This window comes from Zonotrichia albicollis, chromosome 2, assembly GCF_047830755.1.
Source record: "Zonotrichia albicollis isolate bZonAlb1 chromosome 2, bZonAlb1.hap1, whole genome shotgun sequence".
Taxonomy (NCBI): domain Eukaryota; kingdom Metazoa; phylum Chordata; class Aves; order Passeriformes; family Passerellidae; genus Zonotrichia; species Zonotrichia albicollis.
The window spans coordinates 43272960-43291757 of NC_133820.1; the positions used below are offsets into that span (position 1 = coordinate 43272960).

The 18798-nt window shown below is 50.8% G+C and overlaps 1 protein-coding gene across 1 annotated transcript in view; it reads left to right on the plus strand.

Moving 5' to 3' along the window:
• Positions 1-293: 293 nt before the first annotated feature.
• CAPN5 (calpain 5) overlaps positions 294-18798 on the plus strand; it is a 53003-nt gene continuing 34498 nt past the window's right edge. The window contains exons 1-2 of the mRNA XM_005493154.4: positions 294-390; positions 16087-16263. Of these exons, the coding sequence (XP_005493211.2) occupies positions 16102-16263 (162 nt within the window). The 5' untranslated portion in view covers positions 294-390; positions 16087-16101. The remainder of the gene's footprint in view (positions 391-16086; positions 16264-18798) is intronic.

Here is an 18798-nt window from a genome sequence, read left to right on the forward strand (position 1 = left end):
GTGCCAGTCCCCACTCCCAGTAGCGGCCACAGTTCCCAGCAGTGGGGAGTGCCGGTTTCCGGCGCCGGTTCCCATTCCTAGTGAGAGTTCCCGGTGCCGGTTCGCTGTCCGGTTCCCGATCCGGTTCCCGGTTCCCATTCCCGATCCGAGCGCCGGTTCCCATTCCCGGTGCCGGTTCCCATTCCCGGTGCCACTCGCAGTGCCGGTGCCGGTTCCGCGGCGTGCCCCGGCGCCGGTGCCGGTTCCGTGGCGCCCGGAGCGCGGGGCGCAGGCGCGGTCCCGGTCCCGGCCCGCCCGTCGGGGCGGTGCTTGCGGGAGGCGAAGCGCTGCGGGCAGCGGCGCGCCCGGAGCGGCGGCACGGGCACCGGGCACCGCTCCAGCCCCGGGCAGGTAAGGCGCCCCCGGCCCCGGGAGGGGGGCTCGTCCCTGCAGCCCCGCCGCTGCTCCCGCCGCGGGGGACGGCTCCGCGCCCCGCCCGGGGTCCCGCCGCGTCCTCGGGGGATGCTCGGGGGCACCTGTGGCTTTGGGAGCCGCGCAGCAGCTGCACTCCGGGGTGGGGGCATGTGTGTTGCTGTGCGAGCGTGTGTGTGCCTAATGCCTAAAGGGATTTTGGGGAAAAAAGCCCGAAGCGGGCACCCTGCGCCTCCCCTGCGCGGAGCACGCTGCTGCCTTTGCCTTCTGCAAGCGCTGGTGTGAGCGCCGGTGTTTGGGGGTGCTGAAGTCGGGGTACTCGGTGTGGTACATGGGAAAGTTGCATCCCGGATGGTTGAAATCCCACAAGTGCCCCCCAGTTCAGCTTGTGGAGCCGGGCTGGACAGAAACTTTGAGCACCGAGGCCTGGGTGCTGGCTGGAGAGCAGCAGGATTTCTGCGCTGAGAAAAAATCCTGAGGTTTCAGTATTGTTCTTTGTTCCATTTTTTTGGGACAAACGCAGGGCTTTTGGAAAGTCTCCTGGAAAGTTAAGGCGAGAGAGAGCTCCTGCTCTCAAGAAAGGCAAACTCGCTGCTGGGGTGCAGGATACTGATGGCTTTGGGGTTTCCAAACTGAGATAGGAATCTGGATTTCCCAAATACCAGTCTTTCTTCCTTCCCTGAAACATGTTATTTTGAGCTTGAGACACCAGCTTGGTGCTTTCTACAGAGGGTGTCCTACTGGATGTGGCTCTGGTCTTCTGTCCCTGGCCTCCCACTCTGGTGGCTGCAGGTGAGCGTGGGCTGCACGCCTGGCTCTGCAGATCCAGCCTGTCGTGCTTGGATAGATAACCAGTTATTTATCACCAGTTACCATTTCTGCCTGGATGCTGTGCTAGCTCTGAGCTTGGTGGGGAGTGCAGCCATGGCAAATGGAGCTGGGAGCAGAGCAGGGAGCTCAGTGCATGGTGGAGGATGCTCTTAAATCCTCAACTGCTTGTCTTCTGCATCCAGCAAGGACCATGCTGCAGGCTTTCCCCAGGGCACCTTTTATCTCCATCCCATCTTGTATCTTCATGGATCCTCCTGCCCGGGTCAGCCTGGGTTCCAAGCGTGCTGACCCGCTGTTAAACTGGAGGGAAGGCAACACGGGGTCCCTGGAGCTGCATCTCTCACCCCTTGCTCTGCACATGGAGAGTGGGTAGCCCAAGCTGCAGGGAGCCTGGCTGGCCCTGCTGCTCAGGGTAGCAGTGAGTTGAGGAATAAATTTTGGGATACAGGTGAGAGCAGGAGTCACCTGTTGGCAGCATCCTTGGGGCAGCAAGGACTAGGGCAGGGGAGAAGCAGCAGAGTCAGGCATGGATGGAGGTGCAGAGCCTGATGCAAGTGCTCACCACTCACTCCTGCTCAGTGCAACATATTGCTACAGGCATATCTGTCCTGGTGGATTCTATTTCCACCTGCTCTTCCCAGGAACATCAGCTGCCTCCTGCTTATTTAAGCAACTCTTTCATGTGAATCACCTGGAGCTCAGCTCCAGCCCATGACCCAGACAGTGGGGTTGTAAAACCCAAGGGGGAGTGAGAAATGCTCTTTCAGAAACCCTTTTTGTACCCTTAGGAGTGGGATGTGAGGTCGTAACCCCTCCTGCATGGGTGCCTGTGTACAGGTGCTGCTGTGTGCATGGGGGCTGGCTCGCTCGGTGGCTGGTGCTTGCCAGCAGCCATGTGCCAGAACTGGTTGGGAAAAACTTTCTTGTTGGCACCAGAATTAAGGATCAAGTCATGAGTGAAAGGAAAAGCAGGTTTTGAGGAAGCCAGCAGGGCTTGCTCTAGCAGGCCCTGCTCAGAGTAGAAATCAAGCCCCTTTGTCATGTTGTAAGGACACCATGATGACACGCAGAAGGAATAATGCCATCTGCAAAGCAGTGACACATGAAATAGGGGCAAAGTGACGTGACCAAGGCACTCAGGTTTGTGGCAGACTCAAGTCCAGCCTGCTCCCTGTCATCAGCACCCCAGTCCCTGTATGAAATGACTTAGGTGTGGCTTTGACATGGCCACAAGCCCGGGAAAATCCCTGCCCAGTTGCTGTGTCCACCACGGCATTTTCTGTTTAAGGAAGCTTTCAGCTGGTGATTGACAACTGCCATGGGTATTCTCAAGCCTCTGAGGTGGAGGGAGATGGAAACCCACAACTATTACTGAAGGGGACTGGCCTGTAGCTGTGCTCTCATTTTTGGGGAAAGGAGATGCTCCAGGTCTCCTTTACATGGATGTGCTGGCAGTTTACACGGTGCATATGGGAGTATGTCAGTGGAGAAGATTTCTGCCAGGGCAGGCTGGGGGAGGTGACAAAGGGCACTGCTGGACAGATTAGGCCCACGCAGGAGAGCTTAAATCTGCTTAAAGCCTTTAAGGGAGGATCTGAGCTCATTCTCATTTTTCATGCTGAGATCCGCCTGCAAAACCAAGCTGAGAGGTGGATGGGGTGCTCGGCCAGAGGCAACAGCTGAGCTCAGGCTATGGGGCTGGCCCCTAAGTTGTACACCAGCCTGTGCACTGGGGCACACTGTGTCTGGTCTTTGTGCTGTGTTTAGAGATTGAATTGTATTGGGATAGCTGAGACTGGGGGTTCAGGGCTGCTTTGGTCCTGGGTGCCCCTGGGAGTGTTGCAAAAAGGCGAAGGGAGACAGGCAAAGGGTGTTTGTGGGGCATGGGCACGGAAGAGTTAACGTGGAAGGACCAGGCTCTTAGATCTGGTGCTTGAGAGGGATTAACTCAGCCTGGAGCAGGTGCAGGGAAAAGGGCTCTGAAGCTGCTCAGAGGGATGGAGAGCTATTATACGAGGAAATAAAAGCCAAGCCCAGCGAAACAAAGGCAGAGAGAGGATGTGCTTGCTGACTCCAAATATATCCAAGGGGTGAGCTCCAGGCAGGCAGAAGAGCGATTTAAACTGAGGGCAGTGTTGGTGCTGGGGTGTGAATTCATTCAGTTTAGCTTAGGAGGCTTGTCTAGAGGCTCTGCAACTGTGTCACACCAGAGGTGAGTGGGAGGGTGTGAATTAGAGCACATCACCTCTCTTGCAAGGTGCTTGGCTGTGATACAAGGAGGTCTTAGCATTTGTCAGTGTGGCAAGCCAGGGCTCTGTGGTCCAGACACCCTGTCCCGGTGTCTCCTTTGGGAAGGGCTGTGTTAGCCAAGCAGGTCTCACCATCTTCCTGATGTGGGACCAGACCAGCCATGAAGCAGATGATGCCCAGCTGAGATATTTTTTGTCTTTGATTATGCCTCAGAAAAATGAATCCATCTCTCCCTTTCCTGGTTGCTGCACGGATAACAAAGCATCCATGCTTTAAAAAAGGCTTTGGCTCTGATCCCAAGAGGAATTTAGGCAGTATTTGTGCTGGGGGATGATGATATGAAGAACGAGTGCATCCTCTAAATCTGCTCACGCTTGTGCATTAATTATTGGATATTTTTGGCTGTCCAGAGATGCCAAGATTCTTCTCCTAATGCTCTCTCCAAGCAGGGCAGCATCAGGTTAATACAGAGAGAAGGAGAAGGATGCAGCTGTGCCTTGAAGGCTGGGATCAGGCACTCTCTCTCTTCCTCCTCGCTGATCTCCAGAGTTGTCAAGTCCTTTCTCTGCAGATGTCCAGAGGTGAAACCTCTTCCACAGAGAAGCCTCCTCAGCCCACCCAGAGGTGTTTGTTGCCCTCTGCTTGTGCCGTGGTGGGGCAGGGCACGCTTGGGCACCATTTACTTCCTTATGTCTTCATGCCTTCACCTTCAGCTGCTCCTCTGAGGGGCTGTGGGGCACAAAGCCTCGGCAGTGGGCTTGTGCTGGCCTGCTGGGGCCAGACGGGGCTCCTGCATCTCCCAGCCCTGCGGGCACTGTCACGGGTGGGGAACAGGGGCGGTGATCACTCGGCTCTGCTCACTTCCAGCTGATTACCCAGGGAGAAAGGGCCAGGCTCTGGGCACTGCAGAAAAGGGACACAGACCCAGTGGCTTCATGGAAGCTACGTTCGTCTGGCTGTATTAACCCTTTACCTGCTCTGAGCTCTCCCTTTCACACCATGGAGAATTTTCATCCATAGCTTATTCCTACTAAATTTGCTTGCACTGTAGGAGGCACCCCTTCGACATGGGGATGACTTCATGAGGTCGTGGAGGGAAATAGGGATGGTTGCCATTGAGTTTTTCACCCTCTCTGGGAAAAAATCCTTTCTGCTCCACTCTGTGGCCAAGGAGACTTCACAGTTTTTGCTTTTCTGCATGATGCATGGGTTTTTCAGCCAATATTGCAGATCCTCATGCTTTGGGGATCTTCCTGGACTGGAGATGTGACAGATGATACCCCTGCAAAGCCGTGCTGGGAGCCCGCGGGGTTTGCAGCATCTAGGTCAGAGCTTGGCTCCTTTGGGCCTGGTCCAGCCCTTCAGAGGGGCTGGACTGAGCTCCTAAGCCCCTGCCTGCAGCTTTTGTGTCCCAGTTCAATAACACTTTGATGCATTTTGCCTTAAAATACTCTTCTGGCAGAGAAAAGCTCTCCCCGCCCCTTGGTTTGCCCTTGTGCAGAAATGACCAGTTTTAGTCATTCCACCATCCACCTGAGCATCAGCTCTGTTCCCTCCTGTCCTGTGACTTCCATCCATTGGGAACCAAGATTAAAGGGAGAGGGGACTATAAAGCATCCCAACCACCTAAAGTCTGCCCCGTGCTGGGAGGCTGGAAGCCCTGATGTGAAGCTCTGAAATGATTTGTGGGACAGGGCTCCTTCTCCATACCATGCAGGGACTTTCCCAGCTTATCACAGCCCCCAGCAGTAGACAGATGTGTTGGAAAGACACCAGGAGAGGCCATGAGGACAGTCAGAGGGCTGAAGCACCTCCACTATGAAAACAGGCTGAGAGAGTTGGAATTATTCAGCCTGGAGAAGAGAAGGGTTCAAGGAGACCTTTGAGCACGTCCCAGAACATAAAGGGGCTGCAAGAGAGCTGAGACTTTTTACAATGGCATGGGGAGATAGAACAAGGGGGAATGGCTTCCAACTGGGAGAGAGCAGGTTCAGATTAGATGATATGAAGAAATTCTTTCCTGTGAGGATGTTGAGGCACTGGCACAGGTCACCCAGTAAAGCTGAGGATGCCCCATCCTCAGCAGTGTTCAAGGCCAGGTTTGATGGGGCTTTGAGCAACCTGCTCTAGTGAAAGATGCCTCATGGCAGAGGGGTTGAAACTAGATCATCTGTAAGGTCTTTTTCAACCAAAACCATTCTGTAGTTCCATCATTCTATGAAATTTTCTCCTTGCCTGGCTGCAGCTCATCCTTACGTGAGGGAGACTGCAGCCCTGGTTGATTCCTTCAAGGGTTATCCTATGACCTAGACATAGCTATCAAACAGGGCTGTGGCAGACCAGGAAAGGTACCCAGAATATTGCTTCCAGTGTAGCTACAGCATGACAGGCAGCAGCAGGTCTCTCTGAGCTCCTGGTGAAAAGGGCAAAGCTCCAGCTCTGCTCCTGCATTATCTTCCCTTAAGCCATGTTGCCCCATGTTTTTGTGCTTGTTGCTGGAGTTCTTTTGGTTACATCTCCAAATAATCCATACAGGCATTTCTCTGGGTGACAAAAGGCATCCCTCCCTTGCAGCAAGCACCCTCTGTCCCAGTTTTCATAACATTTCCACTGGTTTGAGCTCCCCTGACTCCATGGTGCAGGATGCAGGTGGCTTTGGTTGACTCCATCCCTTCGCAGCCCCTCCTGGGCTGTTCCACCATTTCCTCCTGTCCTGTATAGAGACGAAGGATGCATGTCTGTTTGTCTCTCTGGGTTTGGGCTTCATTTGTTTTATATTTTCTGAGGCACACCCTGATAATCAGAAGCTTCCTATGAAATGTTTGCAGGCTTGTTGCTCCCAAATCCTTGAAGAGCTGGTCCTACCAGTTGTCTGAGCATGTGTAAATACTGTGAGAATTGCTTAGGGGTGATTAAGGGAGGTGATTTCTCTGCTGAGCAAGGGGAAGCCTTGATTTGATAAAAGCTGCAGCTGCAAACTCTACTTTTTCAGAGCCAGGCTAGCACTGCTGCATGAGTGCAGGATGGGGATGGTGGGTGCTGGCTGCCTGCCCAGCAAGTGTTGCCTTTGGATCCTGGCAGGTCTTCATGCAGGAGCAGGGGAGTGGTGATTTATTGCATCTGACACGGGCAGTGCTGGGGCCCTGTCCCGTGCAGGGGAGTGAAACCCCTCCCTGTGTCACAGGGTGCATCTCATCCCTGCTCCCAGACTGCTGCTCCAGCCGGGAGCTGCTGCAACGTCAGTGTCTCAAGAGATGCAGAGCTTGGGGCAGGGCAGTGTCTGGGAGAGGAGGAGAGGGGGCTTAGTCCTGATCCCAGAGCGCTGTGCTCAGCCCACACTCTCTGCTTGCTGCCCAGAAGGGTTAGGAGCATGCTCTGAGCCTCCTCCTGAGGGCAAGCCAGGCCGTGCAGGGAATCCAGACAGACCCCAGAGCAGTGGTGGGCATTTTTGTTTGGGTGAGAGCAGGGTGATGGATTGGCTGCCAGCCATGGCAGCAGGAGCAAGCACCAGCCTTGCTGGGCTGCCACAAAGCAATAGGTCTTCATAAGAGGAGGAGTCCTCCCTGAAAAGTGAGAGGTGTACCTGTCCATGGCAGAAGGTGTTGGACTTGATGACCTTTAAGATCCCTTCCCACCCAAACCATTCCATTACTCTGTGTCTGGAGCACAGAGTGGATGCATTGTGGCCTGTATCCATCTCCCTGAAGGAAGGGGAAAGTTTATGCCCAGTCCCTGCCAGGAGAAAGCAGCAGCCTTTCTGCTCCAAGGGTTGTATGGCAAACTCTTACCTCTGTGTTTAGAGAAGGGCAGCACTGCTGAAATGAAGGAATAATGGGGGGAAAAGTTGACTGGAGGTTGGGGGAGTTGCAGCATCCAAGGCAGAAACAGTTTGAAGAGCTCAAATTAAGACAGTGGAAACTTACATTCAGACCTTTCAGCTTGTAAGAGCTGAGTGGATCCAATAACGAGTATTTCTAATAAATCTCACAGATTTGAGGTGGTCCCGTCTGCCTAAGAGAGACCTGTTCAAAAGCAGCAGCACTATCAGTTGCTGCAAACCTTTAAATATTACTTTTTGTGCTCAGGATGATTTAGAATAGTCATACTGAATTTTTCAGTAAGAAAAATTCAGTTAAGACAGAGAGGGAAAAGGAGGTAAAATTAAATTTAAAACCAGCAGATTTTGCTGGTCAGTCCTGAAAGTTTTACAGACAAGGAGAATGTTTTTATCAGTCAGTACCCAGGTGTGGTCTGATGTTTGCTATTGTGACTTTGGAATTTATAGGATGTGGGTTTTGGGAAGTGACTGGCAAGTGGGTTGAGGGCCTGTCAAAGAGAAAACTGAGGAGGGAGGACCCAAGTCTGAAGTGGACTTTGTGCCTTCTTGGACCTGTTCACAGAGCTCCTTGGTGCTTTTATTCAGGTTAGGGTCAGGCAAAGAGAAAATCCTGAAGTGGTTTATTGGCAAAAGGTGGGAGTCTTGGCAGAGGTTTGAGACCTGATTTGAGGCCAGCAGCTGTAGGACTGGGGTGAAACCTGTGGTGTGGAGCCTATTGTCAGAAGCATTTGGGTTGCCTCCATCATCTGGAATTGCAGTTCCTATCCTGCTTGAAGTGCAGCAGGTCAAGGGATACATTTCTGGGAATGGCCAGGAGCTCTCGAGGGGAGACCTGAAGGACTTGGTTGTACCTCTGGGCATCTGTGGGGATGGAGTTTTGGGCTCTGCCAGCAGCAAGGGGTGAAGGTGATGGAGAGAGAAAAAACCCATCGCCTTGGGAATGGTGTTGTTATGGAGTCACAGAATGGTTTGGGTTGGAAGGGTCCTGAAGACCATCTCATTGCAGTTCTCTGCCATGAGCAGGCACACGTCCCACACGCCCCATCCATCCTCTCCTTGAAGGCTCCAGAGGGAGATGGGGCAGGCTGTGAAGTGGTCAGGGCTGAAGCTGCAGGAAGGATGCTCTGGGTCAGCCAGAAGGACAAACATCCCAGCTGGCGTGGCAGGGATGATCTTGAGGATCCAGCTGCCTCTCCTCACTCTCCCAGAGTAGCTGCAGCCCCGTTATCTCTTCTGCTTCTCCCCAATTCGTGTTTGAAGTTCTATTGCTTTAATCATCCCAGAGGCTGCGGAAGCGATTGAAGGCAGTGCATTTGCATGGAGACGTGCTGCATTTTATCTGCACTAATGATGACTTTTCTGAATGGATTTTCCAGTTCCTCAACCTCTTAAATAAACACCTCTGTCACCCATAATGCCCAAGAAAAAGGCACACATGGCTACATCAAGTAATGCCCTGTTATTCTTCTGTCCTAGTCCTTCCCTCCTTCCACCTTATAAAGGTACAGGCCTGCCTTTAGACCATAATTTTTTTTTGCTCAGCTGGCAGGAAAACCAGTGTGAGTGTATTGATGTGGTGCAAGGCTCCCACTGGAGTCAGTGTGACTGGATTTAAAAGGAGCAGGTCTAGCTGTTCAATTAGAAATGCTGAATAAATAATAAAAACACGTTCTCAGTCCAAACCTGCAAAGATAGCATCCTCTCCCGTTCTCTTCTGGTGATCAAAATGGATGCTGAGAAGGGCAGAGCATCTCTGTAACATCGTGGGGTCTGTGGTTTGTGTTCAACATGATCCTCATGTGGGGTGACAGCCCTCCTGGGCTAGGCAGGAGCCATGAGTCTGGATGACCATGGGTGCAGGTGGCTCGATTCCGTGTGTATGAGTCTGCTCTTCCTAGGCTGTATTTTTCCAGTGCCTGAAAACCTGCTCTGTATGAGCGGTGTCATGTGCTGGAGAAGGTTCCTGCCTTCTCCTGCACAAAGGTGTTATTTTGGAAGCTGCACTGGCTGCTGAGTGAGCTTGGGAGTGCTTTGGTGTTGCTGGCCCTGTGCTGCTCCTTACAATTATTAACCAGGGTCAGGGTGTGCTGAGGCACGAGGGGTTAGTGAAGTCATGTCTGTCTCCAGGGACTTGGCACTGGCAGAGCCTATTAATTCACCTTTTGTTACTTGTCCTGCAGCTCCTGGTGATCTCCAGGGGTTTTTAACCCTTCTGTGACCTGGGAAACAAGCCTAACATCACACAAGCAGTAATGCTGGGTGAGGGACCAAACAGCACGTGGAAGGAAACCCACAACTTAGTTTCTTCGTTCTCCCCAAACCACAAATGGATTGGGCTGAGCTGGGCCCTGAGTGGTGAATATATTCAGCACATCTCCGCTTTCCTTCAGGCTGCCTGGTGCCACGTTACTGCCTTGCTCTTTCCACTGCTTTTGGGTCTGTCTCTCTGCCACCACCTTTTCCTGTTGTTTCATTCTTCTCCCTGCTATTCCTGCATCCCTCCAGCCTCCTGCATTTTCTGGTCCTGTGGGAGAGGCTGCCACCAGCTTTGCTTTGAGCTTGTTACTCCTTCCTGTGTCAGGACACTTTCAGACATGTGTCCTGGTCCCATCTGATCCTAGAGCCTGTGCTGAGGGAAGGGCTGGTCTGGCTGGTGCCACAAGCCCCATTTCTGTGCAGAGCTCTGGCCAGGCAGAGCTGGAGCCAGCACAGGGTTATGAGAGCGTTCCCAGTGTGGGGCTGCCTCTTCTCCTGCAGCTCCAACATCTCACTGTTTGCAAACTGGTGACTCATAGCTGCAAGGAAAGAGGAACTCCCCAGTCAAAGGCCTCTGTCCCAGTGTGAGTCATCCAAGGAGAAAGGGAGCTCCTGGTTAGCACACCCAGCTAGCTCCTAAAGGAGATGGGTGTTCAAGGATGCCCAGACCCCCCTGTTAACCCTGGCCTTCCCAGGAACAAAATATCCCAATCCATGCATGCAGACCTGCTGACTGGCTATGTCTCTCCCTGTGCTATCATTTTGCTGTTAAGCAACAAAGGAGTGATGTTCTGGTGGAAAAAAATCCAGAGGAAATACAGCAAGTGTGATAAAGATCCCTGTGCATTGCCAGAAACAGCCTCCAAATGTGACATCTTATCTGCAGCTGATTTTGTGCAGATGCTGACAGCCAGGCATGTTTTGGTGATATCGAGTCACTTGCAGCAGCTTTCTGCCAGGATGTGTGACCCTGCCCTTTCCCTGGCCTGGGCGCAAATGCGCTTTTTAATGAAAGATTGCTCTTGGTTCATACAACTGTAGAATGGTCTGGGTTGGAAGTGCCTTAAAGACCTTCCAGTTCCAACCCTCTGCCATGGGCAGGGACACCCTCCACTAGACCAGGGTGCTCAGAGCCCATCCAGCCTGGCCTTGAGCACTTCCAGGGATGGGGCAGCCACAGCTTCTCTGTGCAACCTGTGCAAGTGCCTCACCGCCTTCACAGGGAAGAATCTCTTCCTGATGTCAAATCTAAACCTATTCCCTTTCAGTTTAAAGCTATTCCAGATTGTCCTATCACTACATGCCCTTGTCAAAAGGACATTTTTTTTGAGTTTATTTTCTGTAATAGCCAGCTGTTAGACATCAAATTCCTTTGCAGGTCTTGGAGTGCTTTGCAGAAGGGACTAGGATCTCTGCAGAGTGATGCTTTTTCCTGCTTCATGGAGGAGGAGGATCCATCAGGGAGCATTTGCTCTACTTATATGCTTGCAAAAAGCCAGAGGGTTTACTCACTTAGAACAAACAGCCCTTAGCCCCACCAGGATGTTTTTTTGGAGCTAAATCTACCACTCTGAGTTTCTGAGGGGGAGCAGCTAGTCCCTGTGATTGCTCATGCAAAATTAACCCTCAGGCTGAAAGGTGCCATGTTAAGGTGTCCTGATTTGGATGCCATCTGTGCTGTAGCAAATCACTGATTAAAATCAGAGCTTGATATAAACATAATTAAGAGTGAAAATTATTGTTTCACCTTTAGCTCTTAAATGAGAACAGATACATGAACTGATGAAGAAAAGAGATAATGGCCAGAAGGGGGTATTCAGTGCTCTGTTCTTCAACAGTTTTGTTTCAGCAAGTAACCACTGTGAGTGTTCAGTAATTTGCATTTTGGCTAAAGCAGCTGCTCTGTAAAGATGTCCAACTGTGCTCAAAAACATCTGGACACGAGCTACCTGTAACTTCCCATGGGAATTATCTTCCCTGGTTAACCACAGTCAATTTGAGAAGAAATGATGTCTTGTTTTCTGATTTCCATCAGTGCGGTTTCAGCTTCCCCTCCCTGTGGGCATTGCTAATGCAGGATGCTGCCCTGTGCTGCTGGCTCTGGGCCATGCCATTTGGGGTCCAAAGCAAACCTAGGTGCATGCACAGCTGGGAGTGAGAAAGGGCTTTGGGAATGGCACTGGCACAGGTTGCCAAGAGGAGCTGTGTGAGGAGGTTTTGAACTAGAGGATCTTGAAGGTCCCTTCCAACCAAAACCATTCTATCATTCTAAGATGACTTGAGGCTTTTTTGTTCATGGTTGGCATAGAGTTGTTGGGCAAGAGGTGTGGAGTGCTTATGTTCAGTGTAAACAGTGAATGGCAATTCAACTGCTTCTTCTTGTTCTCTGGGCCCTGGAGAAACAGTGTGTAAAGCTCTCCTTGCATTAACAGGGTTTCCTCTGCTGAGTTGGACTTCTGCGTTGGTAGGTGAGAGGATAACCCTGATGTTGCCACATGTCTGTCAACAGAAACACCCAAGGAGGCTGTAAAAAAATATTTAAATAACATATTTATAAAAAGCCTGCCTGCTGCTCTGAACACCCCACTACTGAGCCCCATAACATTTCACCTGGTTGAGGGTTGTGCAACCACATGCCTGGTTCCTGCTTTGTCTTCTCCTTGGCTGATCCTCTGCTTTGCAATGTGATATCAAAGCCCTCTCCTGTTTAGTGGGAGCAGAGCTGAAGGGCAGCAGATCCTGTCCTTTGGAACAAAGTGTTTTGTCTGACCTGGAAGCAGGCAGCTGTAGGATCTGCAAGCAAGGAGGCTTTGCTCCTGGCCAGACTGCAGCCTTGCATAGCACAAGCTTGGTGAGTCCATGTCAGCCACCCAAGGAGCCTCTGAGCTGGAAGGCAAGGAGAGGAAGATGTTTGGAGGGGAGGAGCCTTTCAGCAGGTATTTGGTCCTGGCCAGTGCAAACACTTTAAATCCTTCTCCCTTTTGCAGTTCTTAGAGCCATGGCTGTTAGCAGCTGGCAGGAGCTGGAGCACCTGGGTGATGCTGGAGTGAAAAGGGGAGTCCACAACACCTCTGAGTCATAAGTGTGGCTCAGTCTTCCAACAAAGTGTTTTTTTGTTTAACTCCTTCATGGCAGGACTGAGGTTGGAATCAGACCACTGTTAATAAAAATTTGTGCTGAGTGGTGAGTGCAGATTCCCTTCCCTGCTCACAGGCAAACACATGCATATGCAAGTGTAGAGTTGTTAATTCAAATCAGGCATGAAAACACCCACTTCTTGCGCTCCTGGAGCAGCTGAGCTTGGTCCAAGAAGGCAAAGAGTAATTAGACAGCCTTTGGGCATTTTAACGTGGCAGAGGTGAAGTTCAGCCTGGTAAGCATGAAATGCTGCAAATTAGAGAGAGTAATGAATTTTAACGCTGCCCTAAGAACATTCCCTCTGCCCTTTCCTTTTAATTATTTTGCAAGGTGTTTTATTTATTATTTGTTTGTTTTTCTAAATGATCCTGAACAGTGTCCCTTCCCCTTCTGCTTGGCATTTCCTTTGCAACTCAAATCCATCTAGAGGCTGTCATGTGAGAGTAGCCCTGCAGCGAGGACAGATGGCTGGCAAGGTGACAGTCACTGTAGGGTGGGATAGCAGGGCAAATTTCAGGCAGATCTGGGCATCAGAAACGCTGGAACTCCTTGGCTGAGATGACTGCCACCCTGTTCTCATAGGGATGGACATTGCGCAGGGTGTCTTGTGAAAGTCAGTGTTGCAGCAATCACTGGAAAGCACAGCTCCAAGCTGCAGGGTGTAGCAGTAATTTTATGAATGAGCAGCCAAGTGCCAGCCCTTGGCCATGGTACAGGCTGCAGAGAAGCATCCAGCATCTCCTACATCAAACCTAAAATTCTTGCCTTTAACTTGAGCATTGCTATTAGAAAGGCACCAGACCTCCCTCCTCCCTTCCCTTCCAGGCTCCCTTCCTAATCCCACTGGTTCTTTCTGCACAACCTCCCATGGAAATATCCTCTTATGTCTTTCAGCCCAGTTCATGCACCAGTCCAAGCAATTCATCTTGCATGTCAGCTAACAGCACCTTCCTCCTCTCTCAGCCTGTTGTATTCCTGCAGAAGGCAGTTGCCAACCATCCTTTCCCAGCACTGCCACTTTCCCCGTGTCTCTTTAGCACTGAGTGCTATCACTGTGAAGGTCTTGGCCTCACTGTCACTCAAAAGCAGCTTGTTCAGTGCCAGATGTCCCCATGACCTCCCTGGGTAAATCTCTTATTTTTCACCCCTTCCTCTGCTGGAGATCTGAAGGCCAGTGCCTTCCCTGGCCCTCTTAGCAGGGTGGATTGGACTGCTGGGTGCATTCCCTGACTGACCAATGAGGCTGCCAGCCTTTCCACAAGGAGTAAATTTGGTGTATTATTTGGGGGTTTATAAATTTGGTGTATTATTTGGGGGTTTATGTGACCGTGTTCACAGGGGTCTAAGGATGAGGGAAGAGACGGGGATCTGATTCCTTGTTTCAGAAAGCGTGACTCATTGTTTTATGATATACACTACATTAAAACTATACTAAAAGAATAGAAGAAAGGATTTCATCAGAAGGCTAGCTAAGAATAGCATAAGAAGGAATGATAACAAAGGCTTGTTCTCGGACTGAGAGTCCGAGCAGCTGACCGTGATTGGCCATTAATTAGAAACAACCACATGAGACCAATCACAGATGCCACCTGTTGCATTCCACAGCAGCAGATAACCGTTGTTTACATTTTGTTCCTGAGGCCTCTCAGCTTCTCAGGAGAAAAAATCCTAAGGAAAGGATTTTTCAGAAAATATCATGGCTACAGGTTTATATCAGGCCATTTATTTTTCAGGCTTTTCTGAGGGCAGGTGATCCACTTGGGCCTCTTTGTATCATCTGGGATGCTACAAAGCATCTCGTACTGAAGGGAGGGAGAAAATCCCCATGAGCTGCTTTTGCAATTCCTCCTCAATAGCACAGACCTGTGGAGCAGCCAGCAAGGGGATTATTTTGGGTTCACTTAAGCTCTGAGTGATGAGCACTTGTGCTGCTAATCAAGCTGATAAATGTTGTCAATTAAAACCTGTGCTTTGCTCTTCAGCTTTCCATTAGTCAAGTGTTTTTGTCTCTCCCAGAGGAGAGAAGGCTGGCTGGGTGGGCAATGCTCCTGGATCATCAGAATGGGCATTAGTTAGCTCTCAGACACCTACTTTCCTTCTGCTAATCCTAGTGGCTCATTAACATGGGATGTCACAGTGCTGCTTAAATTGGTGCCAGCCATCAGTGATCAAGTAATCCTTGGGATTTTGGGTGCTTACAAATTAGCTGCTTCTGATTAGCCATTATCACAACTTCATTATCCCACCGTGTGTTGTGATACCACAGCAAGCATCTGGTTTCTATATGTCTCACCAGGAGGGATGAGAGGTCAGCCCGCTGGGTGCATCCACCCACTGGATGGAGCACCCTTAGTTTTACCATGTTGGAGACTAAAGCTGGGATTATGTCACTTAGGAGCGTGCTTTAGCAGTGGGCTTGGCAGTGCTGGGTTGGTGCATAGGTGACCTTAGAGGTCCTTTATGACCTGAATGATTCCATGCTTCCATGGTTTTGTAGCACAAACATACCCATTTCTTTAGGAAACCACACTAGATATTTCCAGACTGAGGTCACTAATGGCCAGCTTTTGAAAAAGGACATCCCATTTTGGGGAGAGATAAGGATTGTACATAGCTGTTAAAAATAAATACAGAGAAACTTTACGGAAGGAGTTCTGGAAGAAGTCTGTGATTAGGTAGTGGAGAGCTATGCAGAGCACTCCTTTTCCTTATGCCTGAGCAAAGGGGTTGGTACCAGTGACCGAAAGGCAGGGGTGGTGGAGAAGTGCTGAGCTCTCTCTGGGGGGCATTTGAGCAATGGTTTCCTGCTGTTGTCTGGGTTGCTAAAAGCACATCTCTGCCCTGGAAGCAAGACGCTTGTCAGGAAAGAATAATTAATCCAGAAACACGCAGTGCTCTGCCAGGAGACCTTTTTTTTAATTAAAAACCAATCTGATAAAGTCTGCTGAGAAATTGGTGCCTTTGACAAAATCATGAAACGCACAGTTTTGCGAGTTGAGGCTCTGTGGTGGGGGTGCTCTGGGTAGGGCTCAGCCCCCACAGCTGTGCACACCCATCTTGCAGGGGGTGTCTCTTCCTCCTTTGCCTCTGAGGGCTGTGTTTTTCCCAAATGAGTTAGAAATTTGTTGGGAAGCAGGGCACCAGTTATTGTCTACTGCTATGCCTGGTTTGGTGTCATTTTGCCAGCTTGGGGGATAAATGGGAGTCCCCAACCCAGACGGATCAACAAGGTACTCTTGGGCTCAGAGCTGGTTGTCTTCAGCCACCATGTCTTGGTGCTGCCACTCAAGAGTGGCAGAGGAGGGTTGAGTGTCCCTGGGCAGCCCGTGCCCCTTCTCATTGCTGCTCTGCCTGTCCTCCAGAGCCAGTGGGGAAGGATGTTTTCCTCAGTGAAGCCCTACGAGAACCAGCGCTACGCCTCGCTGAAGAAGGAGTGCCAGCGGCGGAAGCAGCTCTTCGAGGACCCGCTCTTCCCCGCCAACGACGACTCCCTCTTCTACAAGTCAAGGATTCAGGGCATCCAGTGGAAGCGACCCAAAGTAAGTGCCCCATCTCCTTGCCCCTCAGCACTGCTTCCTACCATCTCTGCTCTCAGGTGTCCCTAAAAATGCACAGTGCGCCCTTTACCGAGGCTGTCAAGCCCCAGTCGACATCTCCTCTCCCCAGCAACATTTAATATTTACCCAGACCTGATATTGTGAGCCTCTAGGGTGCCAGGCAGACCTGCTGCACTCAGGTCCAAGCTTCTCTGCATCCAGTGAGGTCTAAGAGCAAAGTAGGCTTTTCTGTGACTCATTTCCCCCATGCATAAACCAGAGAGATGGTTTGCAGCTGGGTTGGTGTTGTGTACTCCTGTAAGGCTGGTGGGTCCAGCAAGGCAGAGTGTTATCTCTGAATCACAGAATGGTTTGAGTTGGAAGAGACCTTAAAGAATTAGTTCCAACCCTCCTGCCAAGGACAGGGACACGTTCCACTGGAATACTCTTGGTGGTCCATTTGGAAGGGGAAAAGAAGATAAGCTTTGGGTAGGTGAGATGGTTTTGGGATCTTTGGGGGAGAGGGTGGTTATACCCATCCTTCCTCTTCTGTGCAAAAACCTCTGTGCTGCTGTGTCTGTCGTGAAGGCAGGCTGCAGGAGGCTGGGGATGACATTGCCTGTCCCCAGCATTGCCAGTCCCTTTTCTGCTGTCCTCAGTGCCAGCCCAAAGGATACACATCAGGACCTGCGGGCAGTATGGGGAATTTGTATGTCTTATGGCTGTCTGCTTGGAGTTGCCCATGAGTGCAGTGCTCTGACTGCCATGAAGCACAAGGAGTCCCAGGGAGCTGTGATAATTGTGGCTGGGGAGTGGCAGTATCCCAGCATCACACACCAGGGTTTTCTTCCCTCCCTGTGGGGAGCAGCAGCCCTCTCTGCCCAGCCTGTCCTTTTCCACACGTGACTTGGTGGCATTTGAGTGTTGTGGGGGTGCCTGAGCTGCCGTCATTGTCTTCGCCCCCGCTGACAGCCCAGAAAATCAGCTGGCATTGCCCAAAACAGTGCTGTGTCTGTCTGGGCGAGGGCAGTCTGGAGGGGGTGCACAAAAGGCTTTGTGTGCAGGGAGAGAGGGAGCTGAACTGACTCTTGTTGTGTGGCCAGAGGGGCTGAGCCCTCCAGCATCCCACTGGGCTCCTTGTGGGAGGAGACCTCACTTCCCTCTGCTCTGCCTTTGTGTCTTCCACTCCAGCTCTGCCTGGACGCTGGATTTGTGCAAAGCCCTGTGTGTGTTTTAGTTTGTTCCCCTTGTCTGCTGGAAGGAAAAGAGGCTTTGTGCACAGCTGCCTTCTGAACACAGGGCTGACATGGTTTGGTCTCAGTGTGGGGGCCAGCATGAATACACTGTGCACATCCCATTTATACAGCAGGCAGGTGATAGCTGAGACTTTCTAAACAACTTTCTCTGGGATTAAAAGGTGGGGATCTATTTGATACTCCCTTGCTGATTTGCAGTCAGGTCACACACATTACTTCAGCCCCATGTCTAGAGACAGAGGGTGGGATCCCTTTGCAGAGGGACAAAGATTCCTTGTGTTCTGCTGAGCATCTCAGAGCTTTTCTCCATCTTCTTTGCTGCCTTTCATCTCACTTGCAGCCCTTGGTGTTCAGGCAGGTATTATCCTCTTGCTGCCTTGCTCTGCAGAGCATGAGTTTGTGAAAGATAAGAAAGCTTTCTGAACCTCATCTGCAAGGTGTCACACTCACCTAGTTCAGACCCATCCCTGCTGAAACAGAGAGTGAACTCAGACTTTTTCCAGTCATCCTGCAGTTTCATAGGATCATAGAACTGTTTGGGTAGGAGGGGATCATTGAAGCAATTCGCGTAGAATGTTGTACCAGGGCTCTTTCTGGCATGGGCTGTCAGTGGGAATGGAAGCTGGAAGTGGGTCCCATGTGCCAGCAAGGTCCTGTGGCTTAGCAAGGCACAGAGGTGGTCCTTGTTTTGCTGCCTGTGCGCCAGATAAAGGGAATTTTGCCAGCAGTTTGTGTGCCAGAAGGAATGCATGCTCAGCAGTGGCAGACTCATGATGCCTCTGTCTGGTAGGATTGTTTGATCCAACCTACTCAGCTGCCTTGACCACAGAATCACCATTAAAAAAAGAATATGAGCTCACACCTGCCCTGTTTGCTGCTGAAGTTTCGAGAAACCTCTTTCTCAAAGGCCTTTCTCTATGTTCTTTCTCTCAATTGTTCATTTCAGCAAAAGTAACTCAATTTCACAGGGAGAATTGCTTTGTGCCAGCAGAAAATGCAAAATGACATTTTTAGTTGCTGGACCTGATTCTGCCTGAATTCACACTGGCTTTCCAAGGGAGGGAGTCCAGGAAAAATCCCAGCATCTTCTGCAAGAAAGCAATCACTGTCAGCTTTTCCAAGCTAATGCAGGATTCAGTAGAGTCCAAAATGTCCATGAAGCTTAAATCAACTGTTCTGCTTGTGTGCTATTGAATGGCATGGTGCAGTTATTAAACCACAGAAACATCTTGTTTCTATTACAACCAGCAAATCTTATCTTAGGCAATCACAGTTAAATCTC